Here is a 15,718-nt window from a genome sequence, read left to right on the forward strand (position 1 = left end):
CGGTGGTGGGCTATGAACTAAGATCATACTAGAAAGTCCTGCAGGACCGAAAGACCAAAATAGCCGTCCCGACGGACCTGACTATCCAGGCAGTAATGCTTAGCAAACGTGTGCAGGGACGCCCACGTAGCTGCCTGACAGATATCCAGGACAGGAACTCCACGTGCTAACAGTGGATGCAGCAGTGGCCCTGGTAGAATGAGCCTGCAAGCCGTCAGGAGGTTGCTTTTTTGCCAAAGCGTAGCACATTTTGATGCAAAGAAGCACCCATTGAGAGACGGTACGCTTCTGCACCGCCTTCCCTTTCTTCGCACCCACATAGCCAACAAAGAGTTGATCGTCCACCCGAAAGTCTTTAGTATGATCGAGATAGAACGCCAACGCTCTTTTTGGGTCCAGAAGGTGGAGTCTCTCCTCCTCATGGGAAGGATGTGGGGGTGCGTAGAAGGTAGGCAAAAGTGATGGACTGGCCTACATGAAATGGTGTAACCACCTTAGGAAGGAAGGAAGCCCTAGTGCGTAACACCACTTTGTCGAGGTGCACAGACAAGTATGGAGGCTTTGAAGAAAGGGCCTGAAGCTCACTCACCCTGCGAGCAGAGGTGATGGCGATGAGAAAGACAGTTTTGAATGTGAGGAGCCGTAAGGGACAATTATGCATCGGCTGAAAGGGGGTACACATCAAGTAAGTACAAGATTATGATCCCACTGAGGCATGATGAAGGGAGTGGGAGGAAATAAGTGGGTGAGCCCCTTTAAGAACCTACTCACAAGAGGAGATTTAAAGAGTGAGGGCTGATCAGGAAGCCTAAGAAAGGCGGCAATGGCAGACAGATACCCCTTAAGGATCCCCAATGCAGAGCCCTGCTGAGCTAAAGAAAGAATGATTTTCTTGAGAACTCTGGGCAGAAGAGGGATAGGCGGGAAGGCTTAAAGGAGGCCGGAGTTCCACTCAAGACGAAAAGTGTCTCCGAGCGAGTGCCGCCTTGGAAACTCCAACGCGCAAAATAGCTGACATTGCGAGATCTCTACGGAGGGGAAAAGATCTAACCAAGGCTCTCCCTACTTGAGAAAGAGACCTTGCGCCACCTCCGGATGGAGACGCCATTTGTGATTGACAGTGCATTGGCGGCTGAGTTAGTCTGTTCTGGCGTTGAGAGCCCGCCAGATGTTGAACCATTAGGGTAATGCCCTGATGTTTCAGCCATGTCCAGAGGCGTAGGGCCTCCTGACAAAGGGTCCAGGACCCTACCCCGCCTTGTTTGTTGGAGTACCACATGACTGTGTTGTCCGTGAACACCTGCACTACTTTCCCTTTGAGAGAGGGAAGGAATGCTTTTAATGCAAGTCTGATCGCTTGGAGATCCAGCAAATTTATGTGCAGTCCAGACTCCGCCAGAGACCAGAGGCCTCTGATCTCCGCCTCTCCCATGTGGCCGCCCCAACCCACAAGCGACGCATCTGTCACTATAGAGAGATCTAGGTGGGAGAGGGATTTGCCAGTGAACCAATTGGGATTCGAAAGCCACAACTGCTGGTCTTTCGCAGTCCCCTCAGAGATCTGGACCATGTCGGAGACATTCCCCTGATGCTGCGCCCACTGGAATTTCAAGTCCCACTGCACAGCCCGCATACGCCACCTGGCACGTGTTACTAGCAGGATGCAGGAGGCCAAGAGGCCCAGCAGCCTCAGAGTCTGTCTCACCGAAACCCAAGACCAAGGCTGAAAGATCAGAATCATTAGGATAAGCCCAAAACCGCACTGTGTCTAGAACTGCTCCGATGAAAGGGAACATCTGAGAGGGAGTCAGGTGTGACTTCGGCACGTTGATAGTGAACCCCAGCTGGTGTAGAAGGTCCGCCGTAGTCTGGAGGTGGGAGACCACTGTCAGGGGCAAAGGCGCCTTTAACAGCCAGTCATTAAGGTAGGGAAGACTGAGACCCCTAACCTGCGTAGATGAGCTACAACCACCGCCATCACTTTTGTGAACACCCGAGGGGCACTGGTAAGGCCGAAAGGGAGCACGGTAAATTGAAAGTGCTCGTGGCCTACCACGAATCGTAGGTAATGTCTGTGGGCAGGCAGGATGTGGAAATAAGCGCCCCGCAAGTCCAACGCTATCATCCAGTCTCCTGGGTCCAAGGCAGACAGAACCTGAGCCAGGGTAAGTATTTTGAACTTCTTCTTGAGGAAGTAGTTCAGGTCCCTCAGATCTAGGATAGGGTGCAAGCCTTAGTCCTTCTTTGGTATCAGAAAGTAGTGGGAATAACAACCACGATCTACTTCTGGCACAGGGACCCTTTCTATAGCTCCCTTGGCCAAGAGAGCTGCGACTTCCTGGGGGAGAAGCACCAAATGATCCTCTGAAAGGTGATGGAAGGATGGTGGCATGTGTGGTGGTGCAGATTCGAAAGGGAGGGAGTAGCCCTTCTGAATTATTTGCAAAACCCTACCCGTCCGTGGTTGTATGTTCCCAGTGGGGCAGGTGATGGTGGATTCTGCCACCAACTGGGCGGGAGTGAGGGTACAGACTAGGGAGGTTTGGAGGCTGCTGAGGGGGCAGACCTATGGTTCCCTGTCCCACGGCCACGTGGGATTCTGCGCCCCCGGCCACACAGGTTGTCCAGCATGCATGACCCGGTGGCTGGGTTGAGGAGGTGGCAGGGCGCCCCTTCCGTGGCCACGAAAGGGACAAAATGCAGACTGTGGGGGGCATGTGGCGGAAGAAAGGCCAAGGGACCGAGCCGCAGCCCGGGAATCCTTGAACCTCTCCAAGGCCGAGTCCGCTTTGTCTCCGAAGAGACGGGTGCCATCAAAGGGCATGTCCACGAGTGACTGTTGGACATCCCCTGAGAAGCCAGAAGTACGTAACCAGGCATGGCGCAGTGAGGCCACTGTCGTTGCAACCGATCTGCCCAGAGAGTCGGTCGTATGCAGCCCACAACGGATCGTGAACTTTGCCGCGTCTCTCCCGTCTTGGACTGCTTGGGAGACTATAGCACAGGCCTCCTCCGGTATCTGCGGCAGGACTTGCTCAACCGTATCCCACAGTGAGTGGGAATAACAGCCCAAAAGGCATGCGGTGTTCACGGACTGCAGCGCGAGGCTGGAGGAAGAAAATAACTTCTTACCAAATTGTTCCAGCCTTTTGGATTCCCTATCCGGGGGGGTGCGGAAGGGAACACGCTAGAAGAAGAGGACGCCTGGATGACAAGACTCTCAGGCGTAGGATGTTGGGACAGGAACTTTGGGTCGTTCGGCGCAGGCCGGTGGCGGCGAGCGATAGTCCTGTTCACAGGAGCCCCTGTGTTGGGTTTGGACCATGTACCCAAAAGGACATCAGTGAGGGCCTCATTAAATGGGAGAAGGGGTTCAGACGTAGAAGCCCCAGGCTGAAGCACCTCCGTCAGGAGATTAGACCTGACTTCGACAGTAGGTAGCTCAAGGCCAAGGACCTCAGCCGCCCTACTAACCACCATACTATAGGTAGCTCCCTCTGCCGTAGCCCCGGTAGGAGAAGACAGCATGCCAGCGTCAGGAGAAGTATCCACACCACTGGCTTCACCCAAGTCCTGTGCCCAGTCCATAGTAGGGTCTTCCTGGTATACATAAGGGTCCAGGGACCCCTCTAATTCCTCCTCGTATCCGTTCCCATAGGAAAATGGGCCAGAATCCGACCTCTGGCGAATAGGGCCCACTGAAGCCGATGGCGGCGTCGGCCGACGCCGCTCCGTCTCAGAGTCGTCGGAACGAGAATCAGGTCGACGTCGGGAGCATTGCTAAACGACCCAGCGCCGGGAAAGGTCTGGATTGTGCGACTGGCGCCGGTGCGGATCCACGCCCGGATCCGGAGGTGACCTCTGTGGCCGGGGCCGAAGCGGAACCCGAAGGCCCCTCAGCCAAGCCCCTTGGGCCCGAATGCGCCATATCGTGGTTGGCACGCCCAAAGATGAGGCGTATGACCTCGTAGAACTCTGAGTTGGGCGGGGGTCGCTCTGGGAAAGTCGGGGAAGCGCGGAGTCGACCCAGACGTAGGCTCTGAGGACGGAGGCCTAGTGCGTGGACGCTCGTCCCGCGTCGGCCGAGCCACAGGGTGAAGTCGGAGAGTGATGGGACTTCTTCAACTTCTTCTTACCTTGACCCGAAGACTGCGAAGAAGACAAGTGGTGATGGCTCTGCGACCGATCGAGAACTTCCTCTTGAGCGAGATCAGGATCTACGTGAAGTCGAGTGCCGGGCAGCCATCAGCTTAAGGGACTGCTCCCTCAAAGCCTTCGGATGCATTGCTCGACACTCTCGAGGCACCACAGGCAAACACAATGAGGGTCCGTCACCGACATCATGCGGTGGCAGTCCTCGCACGGCTTGAACCCGATCTTCGGGGACATCCTCGTCGCACCAAGTGTTGCACCAAAAATGTTCGACAAAACGGTTGAATTCGCCCAAAAAATAGCCGAGGGTAGCTCTCTCTCGGATCAGCTTGTGACGTGGAAAGAAAAGAACTGACGTGTCTGCGCGAGGGCGGTGTCTATGTACTACTCCAGACATCATCACGGCGACCACGACGCCTGCGGAGTCGACCGACGCCACCTACCGACGCGCAAGGGTATTGCTCAAACAAAAATCTCCGGATCCAGTCTGACGCCTCGGGGACAATTCTAAGGTAAGGAATCTGCAACTAGAAGTCTCGATCAGATAACACATGACAAAGTTATAGCAATTTTCATTGTTCACTTATGTTTAGAACATTAGGTTTATTTTGTTTTAAACATTCTCCATATACAAGAGAGATTTTTAATTAAGAATGGTAACAGCAGGGCTCGAAACATCTACACAACCTTTGCAAGTCATTTATCAGATTGAGCTATTTTTAGAACCTACTCGTCCTTCTGGAGAGTTGACCAAGAACAGGTGTTCTGTTCAGTCAGAAACTGAATTAACAATTAAGATGTCTTTAAATCATTTTCTTGTCACATTTGCTGTGTTCAGAGAAAGAGGTCAAACGTCAGTTTGTCTTTTTGCAATGTAATTACTTTTCCTTGTGACTGCAGAGCTCCATGATCTTGTAAAGTGAACTGTCTGACCTGTGTGAAATGAAAGGCTGTCGGTATCAGGTTTTTCTTAACATTTATATAACTGAGTCAACTTTATAAACATTTCTAAATATATTTCAGTAACTGTGAAAGACCACTTTTTGTATTTGTGTGATGAAAACAATATTTTAATAGGATGAAAAAAGTCAGAACACCTTACTTGGTGGTATGCAAATGATAAATATGTTTTCTGAAACCCAATTTTCACAGATTTGCTGTGAATACACTATATAGTTTGATCAGTAAAGCTGCAAGTTAGTGGGGACATTTCTTGGAAATTTACTGTCTGTAATGACAGTGTGCAAGCACATCATGCTCTAGTAATATACTTATTAAACGTGAGTGTTGAAAACAAACTGAGAAACACTCCTGCCCTGATGGCAAAGATATTAGTAAACCTAGAGGCAAGACATGGATCATTTGTACCCTATATGTGGCTGCTAGATTTATTAGACATGGAGCAAACATTTAGTGTATTTAATCAAACAAGGGATTTTTTTTTTTTTTTTTTTTAAACTGCAGAAATGCTTAAGCCACATATTTGAAGGTGCACTCATGTGAGAATGAAGGAAAAAGGCGACCGTAAAATACAATATTTGCCAAGGATCACACAATTTGAGGCCCGTTCTGTGTCAAGTACATTACAGTTTAGTCAAGTCTATTATTCAACCTGCAGGTCTAGTAACATTTTTATGATTTTTTGAGGCCTGTAACAGACATTGTTAAAGGAGAAATACAATCTTACCTCCTCAGTACTTCTTTGAGGGCTTTGATCAGAGAGGTTCATTTTGTGGTTCAATTCTACAATGCAAAAATGCAAATGAAATAAATGAAACAGACAAGCTGAAACAAATATATTTGTTGCCATGATAATCCAGAGTATCTTTTAAAGATTACATACATTGTTAGAGCCCCACTCTTGATTACAGGATACTACATTAGGACACAAATAACATGCTGAATCTACACGATTATGTTGAACCCATTTTGAGTCATTATAATTGCCAGCATGATTTCATGATTCACAACCTGGGACCATCCCAGTGTAAGGGGACAGAGGGCAATACAATACTATTAAAGCTACTCAGCAAAGTAATGCTAAACACAAAATTATGGATAATACCACTATTTTCGCCATATCATTAAAACCAATTGAACCGCTGCAGGCTTGTTCAAGTCACCAGGTTTACTCCAACTCCGATTATCCTTGATGTGACTGCATGGAATCCTCCAGAAGGCATCAAAACAGTGGGGCCCTCAATTCGTTTTTATATCATATTGCATTTAAGAAGGTTCTACATGTCGAAATGTGGGCTTTGTGGTGTGTTTTAAAGTACCCTCTGTGTTCTAAGATTAATGAACATTAACATAACACCTCAAAATAAATGACAAATTGTGTTTATATTCACGGTTTAAATTATATATGCAAACTTTGTTTTACAGTCACTGTGTGCGTTCACAAAATGTAACATGTATTCTGCTTACACACTACCAAATTAATTGCAGATTACAGCTAAAAAAATATCCCATTTAAAGTGCTTCATTACAACTCTAGTGACTATACCTCAGTAGCACTTGCAGCATACACCAATACTTCTGATGCTACTGATGAAAGCACTGCCAATCAATCCAATTATCTGCACAGCCCAAAAGACTCTAAATGAACGGTGTCAAAATACTGGCGTGTGGCAAAAACTGCTACTCAAGATGTACACAGGACGTGGTTCAGAGAGAATGATGGTGTCTTCCTTATTCTTGGAAAGACTGAGCAGAGGGTAAAAAATGGTAAAGTTACGGGGCCTCATTATGAACATGGCGGTCTGAACCGCCATATAATGTACAAGGGAGGGCTGCCACAGATGGCCCTCTGCCACCGCCAGGCTACCGCCGACTGGCAGCATGACAATGGCAGATATTATCCGACAGGGCAGCGCTGCAAGCAGCGCAGCCCTCTGGATAACGACCCCTTTTTCCTCCAGCCTTTCCCTGCCAGGTTTCCCCCGCCAGGGAAAGGCTGGCAGAAGGGGTGCTCCGGGGCCCCCGTGCAGTGCCCCGTCACGCAGGTCACTGCCCGATTTACGGGCAGTGATCTGCGAGACAGGTACTGCTGCACCCGCCGCACTGAGGCATTGGTGATGGCTCCATGTGGAGCCATCAGCAATGTACCGGCCCTGCAGAATGTTTGTTATTCGGTCGGCGGGTCTCAAGGGGGCTGTCTGTCTATGAAAAGACCGCCAGCATGAACATAGCGGGTTTACCGCCATGTTGATAATGAGCCCCATAGTCCTAGACGTAAGAGAAAAAAAAAACATTGGAGAGAAAATATGGCTCTTCTCGCATACACATACTATTTAGAATAATGGTATCAGGGGTTTAGGTGGTATTTGGGACGGCAGAGCTTCTGTTCACTCACCCTTGAGGAAAAAGTGATTACCAGTAGAAGATTGTCTTCCAAGTCAGAAATAGCTAAGGACACAAATGTTGACAATAGGATGGAGCCCATGAGGAAAGTCGATATCAAAATTAAAGTTCATTGAAGTACAACAAAAGGAGTTCCGATATTTTATTGCAAGTCCTTTCAAAAAGTTAGTTACAACTAGAAATATAAACAGAAAGCCTTGATCTGATGAGAAGTTTCAGGGCAAGATAGTTGCTAAAATCCTTTTAGTTGTCCCTATACCAAGTCCTTTCTGTGTCACCTGGACTGCAAATGGAAGAACTTGTATAAGACCCCAGCTTGCAAAGAGCCCAGGCTAGATTTCTGCACCAAAAAATTAAAAAAACAACTAGGAACCATGTAATTAGGAGACCATTTTCAGGGCCCTGTGCAGAAAGCCAGATGACCAAGGTTAGCCTTTCAAATACCATGCAAGAAGGCTTTGTCTCAAAAGAAAATAAAATGATCTTTATGTAAGCCATTGATTGTTATCTGTTAGTACATAAACTCAAATTACCGGACCTTGAGAAAGAAATTACATTCAGGCTGTCTATCGCCCGGAGCTTTAGTAGACTGCATTAGCTGTTGATGGTTAAGAAAGAGGTAAGGATTCCCTGATGATAAAAGCCAAGAACAAAAACGGGTTCCAGTGACTCAGCAGGTCTCATTAAATCAAGAGCTTAAAGCATACTCAAGCCTAATAAGTGCAGACTCATAATGGATAAAGAGGTTTAGATTTGAACTGTGCTCCCGTCTGAAGGATGGAGTGTAATCTCTCAATTGGTAGGAAGGCTAGCATAATTGAGAATTGAATCATCTTGATGAAAATATCCTCTTTGCTGTACCGAAGTTGGACTTCTGCACATTTGGTGACAGCCCTAGCTCCTGCACAAGGTAAATGTAGCACTTAAGTGTTCATAGTTAGATACAGGAAGGGATCCCCTACACATGATGATGACTATCCACCTCCAAGTGAAGAAAAATACCTTACCAATAGAGACTGATCACCACACTTGCCTTCACCTGGTCTGAAAAGGCACTGAACGGCAACAAAGCAACCAATACTCTTTGTTACTCATATCAAGGAGGAAGAAATGACTGGTGCTTGACAGCAATTTGGATTTGAAAATACACATCTTGTAAATTGAAGTCATTTAGATGTAGCCTGGAGATCGCCGACATATTTCATTTGTATTTCAGTAAAAAGAAAGAGCAAATAAAAAAAAAACAGCCCCTTTGTTACCTGGGGGACTTCTAAATTGAGTACTACGCCACTAAAGAGGAAGCTCTGACTGATGGTGCCTTTTTTAATTTGGGAAGAAAAAACAGGCCCTTGTAGTAACATTACACTGATTAAACAGACCAAACACATTGTTTGACTTGCAGTCAAATAACCACTGGCCATCAAATAGCATGCCTATTAAATGAGCTTAAACTGTGCCAGAAAATTATGAGGCCCTAATCCATGCATGCCTGTGGCTGCCAGCGCAAGTGCATATTGCTCAGGCTGCCGAGTGCTGCCCTCATGCCAACTGCCTTTGACTGGCAGCAGACATGTATCAGGTAGTTGAAGTCTAGCTTGAGCTCTCAAAAGACTGAGAAATGCTAACATAGGCATTTCACATGCATTATTAGAGTCCCAGGTCAACAAACAATTAGTGCTTTTGCCCATAAAACCAATCTGACAGAAGCTAAAACTGTACTCCCTAAATTATTTAGCTTCATGGACTTGATGCCCAGTGGGGAAGCTGTTTATAGGAAAGTGCCTCTTTTTGACATGGTTACCCCTCCCCTACCCACACTTTTTACCTGGTACATGATGCAATTTCAACTGAAAGTGCACTGGGTTCATGCTAACCAGGTCCACAGTACAAGATCTCTTTCTGAAAACTGCACAGCTGTTTCCCTAATAGGAAAACCGTTTAGCACCCTCTGTAAATACCTAGTAAATAGTACCCCTGCATCTAGGGCCTGGGGTACTAAAGAGGGTCCCCAAGGGCCGCAGCACAAATTGTGCCACCTTAAGGGACCCCTCACCAAGCACATGACAGACTGCCATTGCAGTCTTGGTGCAGACAAAAGTGAAAACACGGCACACAGCCTGTGTGCCCTAACACTGCATGCAATGCAAGTCACCCCTCTAGCAGGCCTTAACGCTCTAAGGCAGGCTGAATTATATCACATCTAAGAGCATATCTACACGAGCAGATATGCTCCTGGTATGTCTGTCAATTCTCAGACATACTATGTGACCAGGGAAGTTATTTTAAATGCATGATGCTGGACACCGGTCAAGACGAGTTCCCCAGCTACACGATGCCTCCACTGAAGATAGGGATGTTTGGTATCAAACATCTCCTATTGGTGAACCCACACTGATGCCAGTGTTGGATTTACCAATACATGCACCTAGAGGGCACCTTATAGGTGCCCCCTGAAACCATACCAGCCTCTGGTGCTCGCTGACCAGTTTCTGCCAATCTGTCTCCCTAGACACGGTTCTGACACCCTAGCGTGAGAGATTTCTGCTCTCAGGAGGCCCAGAAGAAAAGTCTGTCCGGGAAGAGGATGTAACACCTCCTCCCACAGGGAGCCTTCCTCAGACAGCAAACCTCATAGGGCTGTCCTCTTTGAAATGCAAATCCGGCTCCCCTCACAGGAGAGGATGCCACCCCCGTGTTCAAAGCCCATTTGGCACCTGGACAGGCATCAAAATAAGCTAGGCAGGAAAATAAGCTAGTCAGGTAAGCATGCCACTTTCAGGCTAGTACCACCCCTAAGGTGGGCTACTGCGAGGTGGATACGATTTTTCAGAGATAGCTATCTTTGAGATGGCATACCTAGGAATTCTGGGACAGGATTTGCCCACTTCCAACAGGAAGTGGTCATACAGTGGGCATATTGACCTCAGGGTCAGTAGTCCATTGGCTACTACCCTACACACCCCTAATGCCTCTAAATTCAGTAGAGACCCTGGCACTAGAGAAGCAGATCCTGGTGACCTAAGAATACCAAGGACGCTGAAGAGCTGCAACTGCAGAAGAGGAGAAAAGAAGCTGCTGACCTTGTAACAACCCGCCAGCCGGTCAGCATCCCTTGTCGAAATCTGCACCAAAGGCAACATGTCCTGCAGCTGTGACTCCAGAAACTAGAGATGACTGCCTGCCTTTAAAAAAAAAACGACTCAAGACCTCCTGTGAACAATGGACCTGTTCTTTAACAAACTCCAAAATAAGGAGAATATAAAGCCTCTGGGACCACCAAAACTTTCAAGTCACCACTGCACCCGCCTCCTGCGACCCGAGGTGAAGTGGACCTCCAGTGCCAACAAGGTTCCCCAGCCCTCCAGAGTCCGATTCTATCTTGGTTCCACCCCTCCTGGACTCCGACGACGCCTGCAGCCTCTGCGCAGAGTTCCTCTCAGCCTCGACCGCTCCGGTCAGAAAAACTCGACAACTAAGGGCACCTCTGCACCAGTCACCCCCTGAGCGGTGAAGAGGACCAAAGGTGCCTACCTGTGCCTGAGCATAGCGAGGCATGAGCCCGGCTGTTGGTTCAGCCCGACTGGCCAGAGAATGCAGCCTATCTTTGAAATCTATTGGGCACCCGATGCTGTTTTGAACCCTGCACTCGGCCACCCGTGCCGCTGAGGGTGTACTGTCAGTGTGGCCTTGGACCTTTCCCACTACTCACCTTAACTCCTAGAGAGTAGTCTTGTAAACCGCTGTACTCTACCTGTTTGCAGAGCTTGTTTTTCCTCCCACAGGATAACACTGCAGAACTCAAATTGCATTGTCAACTTTTTAAAGTGGAAAAAATTCCAATTTAAAAATGTACTTATCTGAACTATTTTTCTCCGATTGCTAAACATATATAAAGATACCTGCTATTTTTTTTATAAATTGGTGTGGATCTCCTCGAGTCGGGTCTCATTTGTGTGTATTTGTTGTAGATGTCTTGCAGTCCTCTATGTTAAGTCTAAGGCTGCTCGACCACACTACCCCCTAACTAGAGCACTTAGCGATTGCATAGGAAGCCCTATCCACTCACTGGGGCACCCCAAGACCTTTTACACCGTATTCAAATATCATATAAAAGGCCAGCTTCCTACAGTGATTTGCTCAAATTTAGCTGAGGACTCAAGCACCACTAAAGTCTCTTGCATGGGGTGGAAAAATAAACACCAGACTGAAAGAGCAGATTAACAAATTACTCATCTTCGGTAACACTTACTTTTAGAGATTCTATCTAAACGCAGATTCCTCACCTTTTCAATACTTTCCCAGGAGTCTGACTGATCCTGAAACGTTCAGGCAGTACCACTGTGCATCGATATGAGGCTCCAGGCTGATGCCATTCCACTCCGGAAATAACACGTGGAGCAACTCCAATGCGCGGACATTGTATTGCATTGTAACATTATTTATATACCGCTTACTACCCCTGACGAGGCGTCAAATCGCTTTTCGGTGAGTAGCACGCTACTTCGGAACCCAAGAGGAATTAGTGGTGGATTAGTATAGGGAAATATGAGTACAGTATTATTAGGAGTTAATTTGAGCAGAGGATTTGTGAGTTTATTAATTGGAATGACTAGAGTAATGTAGGGATAGAGAAGGGAAGAATCCAGAAGTGTTAATTGGGAGCTTATAGTAATAGGATGAGACTTGGGATGAGTACAGGAGAGATGGAGGAGGGAAGAGTCTGTGGAAAGGGTTAGGGGGATCACAGTAGCAGGAGGGGTTTTGGGTGAGTCAAAGGTGAGATAAATGAGGGAGAATTTAGTAGGGGTGTTTGGGAGATCATGGTAGTAAACTGAGGTTTGGGATGAGCTAGATGTGATAGAGGAGGGAAGAACTTACGCAGGATTATTTTGGAGAAGAAAGTAGTAGAATGGGTTTGGGATGAGCAGAGTGGGGATGGAGGATTTATTGATCGAGACATAGGGTGATGGTGAGACAGACTAAAGCTTACAAGAGTACATTTATATTATTTTTATTTATTGTATTATTTATATATCTTTATTTTTTTCTATTTATGTATGATTATTATTGTTGTAATTATTTATAATGTGAATTTTATTTATAGATGTTATTTTATTTATTTTATTTCTCTCTAGTACAGCAGGAGTATATATATAGATATGGAAATACATAGTCAGGAAATATATGTTCAAGGAATATAATAATGGGTATAATATGAGAAGAAACGTAGTATTGTATAAACACAGACTTTCAAGATTTTAATATTTGAAGTTAATTAATAAGTGTACTTTTCTAACATTCATTTATCTTTCCTCAATTTTCGAATAGCGAAATGTTTATATGAGACCCTCAAGTCACCGTGGGCGTAGAGGTATGGGCAATAATAATGGAAAGCAAATATCCTTGAACCCACATGCATGACGCACCTGCCCTAATGGCCTCTTGTCATTGTTTTAGGCATCCCTACAGGAAATCCAGCCCCCCTCAAGATCAGCCTACACTAGGAAACTAAGGCCACACCAGCCAGTCCCTCCTAGGAATGCTCATGTACAAACACATGGAATCTGGAACCCAACTAACCAAAACCTATCAGACATCCTACCACATAAACCCAGGTCAAAACCAGCCTTCCCCTCTACCATGCAGGCAAATGGATACCAGGGCCAAGCAAACCTTCTCATCACAGGCATGCTATAGTACGGACACATGGCATCGTGGGCAAAACCATGTGCTCCCCCAGTCATCATACCATGCAGACATGGGGTATCTACAGCCCAATCAGCCTTTCCCTTCTCAGCCATACAAATACTTTGAATACATGGCAAAACATATGCCAATGTCCGCCTGGCTGAGCCTCCTGGTCAAAGCATCTTCATGGTTTCAAATGCTCCGATTTGAGGTTTACAGGCCCAAAAATATTTTGCAATGTACTAAACACATTACAGAATTTTGTACCACTTTGGACTCCTAAAATGGGTTTAGAAATGGATAAGGAATAGCTATTAGGAAGGATCGTGTTGTAGGTTTCCCTTAAAAAAAGCGACTCCATTTCCTATGCACCAATGGTTTAGAACCCAACCTGCAGTCGAACACCACTGGAAAAGGTACCAAAATCTTCAAGTTGGTGTGGGAACCCTCTCGCAAAAAGGAAGGAGTTGCTGTACGACCTCTTCTCCCTTTGTGAATATTAAAAAAAAAAAGTTTATTAGGGAGGAGTCAATGGTTCAAGGGACTACTGTTTTTTTTTTTTTTTAAACCCGGACCATTAAGTAAATTGGGCTGCATTTAAAAAACAATATGTGAAAAGCAATCACAGACATGGTGACCTGCTGGAGCAGACTACCAGTCGTAGTGAGTCTCAATTTGGCACCTACCTCATTAATACTTATGAAATAAGCCACACTACGACTCTCTACGATTATAAATTTAGCAGACCAACCTATTTATAGGTACATAGGCTTTTTCGCAAACTACCACAATGGTCGCAAAAATACTTGTCGCAACTAATGGGCAGAATTTTTTGACCAGAGTTTCGTACATAAAGCCCCTTGTTGTGAAGCACTGAAGATGAGGCAATGTGGCAATTTAAGAGCTAAAGTCCTTCCTGAGAATCCACATTATAGCAGGACACCTCACTGTCAAAGGCTCTTACTGTGACGCATTTAAACTCAGATGTACTGTGATCCTTGATATAAGACTCCTATGTTACCCATGCACCACCCCTGACTGTGTGTGACTATAAAACATGTGCAAACAACTGAAATGTTTACAAAAGTCCTACAAACACTGCACATAAAAACATTTTCTTAATCAATACCTTTTCTCCAGTCATGGCAAATGGTGCGTTAAACCATTGCTCGAAGGTGCTGCAGCTCCTGAAGATGGTAGGCAAGTGTAAGTTAAGCAGCGCCCAGAGCTCAGGAACCTTGTTGTGAAGGGGAGTACCAGTCAGCAGCAGGCGTCGGGGAGCAATGTAGTGTGTATTTAGGACCTGTGTTAGCTTACAGTGGTGGTTCTTCATTCGGTGGCCTTCATCAACTATCATGTACTTCCAACGGATCTTTGCCAAAGTGTGCTTTGGTTGCTTTCAAGGGTATCCATGCCCCCAGATGCAGAGCCCCAATAGGAAATTGGTGTCAACCAGCGTGTATATTCCTAGGCTTGGTATCTTTTTAATGAACAGATTTCAATTTACAGAACAGGGAGGAAAGGAGTGCAAGTGAAGAATCGGAGTCTCTTTCTCAAAGAGCGTTGCTAAAGGTAAGTAACTTAATTTTCAGGTAGAAATTTCTAACTACAGTAGAAATTTCTAACTACATGTTCCTCACCTTTTGAATAGATACCAGAGCAGTGCCTATTCGGAAGTGGGTCTGTGAAGTTTCTCAAAACAAAAAGTCCTGTAGGCTCGAGCAGGCAAAATGCCCCTCTTAGTAAACCTGGTTGCCAAGACAGGAGTGCTTCATGAACGTGTGGAATGATGTCCATGTGTAACTGCTTGACAAATGTCCAGGATGATCACGCCACAGGCTAACTTTGTGGTAGCTCCTGGCTCTGGTGAAATGAGCTCTTAACCCTTCCAGGGACTGTCTCATAACAGATGTTTATACAGAGCACGAACCAGCGAGAGACGGTTCTTGTCTACATTGCTTTCTTCGCTCATGAAAACCCCAAAGAGCTCATCCACTCAGTGTTCTTTTTAGAAATGGGGTCTTTGGTTGGCAATCAGTTTGCACTCGGTCCAAGCAAGGACTCTCACTCTTGTCAAGGTAATACAGTGAAAACACTGCAAAGTAGACACACCAGTTTAGAAAAAAAATAGGCAATATCTATCTAAATCAAACAAGACAAAAACAAAAATCCAACATACACAAATCAAGATATGAATTTTTAAACAAAAAAAAAAAGACTCTTACTCCATAGAGAACGATGGAAACTATGTTACACAAAGTACCTGGTTTGCGTAAAAATTAAAGCCCAACGGGCGAGCGTGAGTCGAAAGTCAGCGATGCGTTGATTCCTTACTCTCAAGTGAGGCTGTGCATCGTTTCTTCCCCGGTCGGGTTGGCGATGTGTAATTTTTGTCTCCCACAGGAGAGTGATGCGTCAATTTCCAGACAGGCACCTCAGATCCACGCTGGCGTGCGTTGATTTGATGCCCAGCGATGATGCGTGAGAAGTCCCGCCACACAGTGTTGGAGAACCA

General features: G+C 46.2%; 1 protein-coding gene across 3 annotated transcripts in view; it reads right to left on the reverse strand.

Moving 5' to 3' along the window:
* The window catches only part of OTUD4 (OTU deubiquitinase 4), a 449,310-nt gene that overhangs the window by 126,394 nt on the left and 307,198 nt on the right, over nt 1-15,718 (reverse strand). For all 3 annotated transcript variants that reach the window (XM_069242606.1, XM_069242605.1, XM_069242607.1), the window contains one exon: nt 5,840-5,895. In XM_069242606.1, coding sequence (XP_069098707.1) covers nt 5,840-5,895 — 56 coding nt within the window. The remainder of the gene's footprint in view (nt 1-5,839; nt 5,896-15,718) is intronic.

This window comes from Pleurodeles waltl, chromosome 1_2 (genome assembly GCF_031143425.1).
Source record: "Pleurodeles waltl isolate 20211129_DDA chromosome 1_2, aPleWal1.hap1.20221129, whole genome shotgun sequence".
Lineage (NCBI taxonomy): Eukaryota > Metazoa > Chordata > Amphibia > Caudata > Salamandridae > Pleurodeles > Pleurodeles waltl.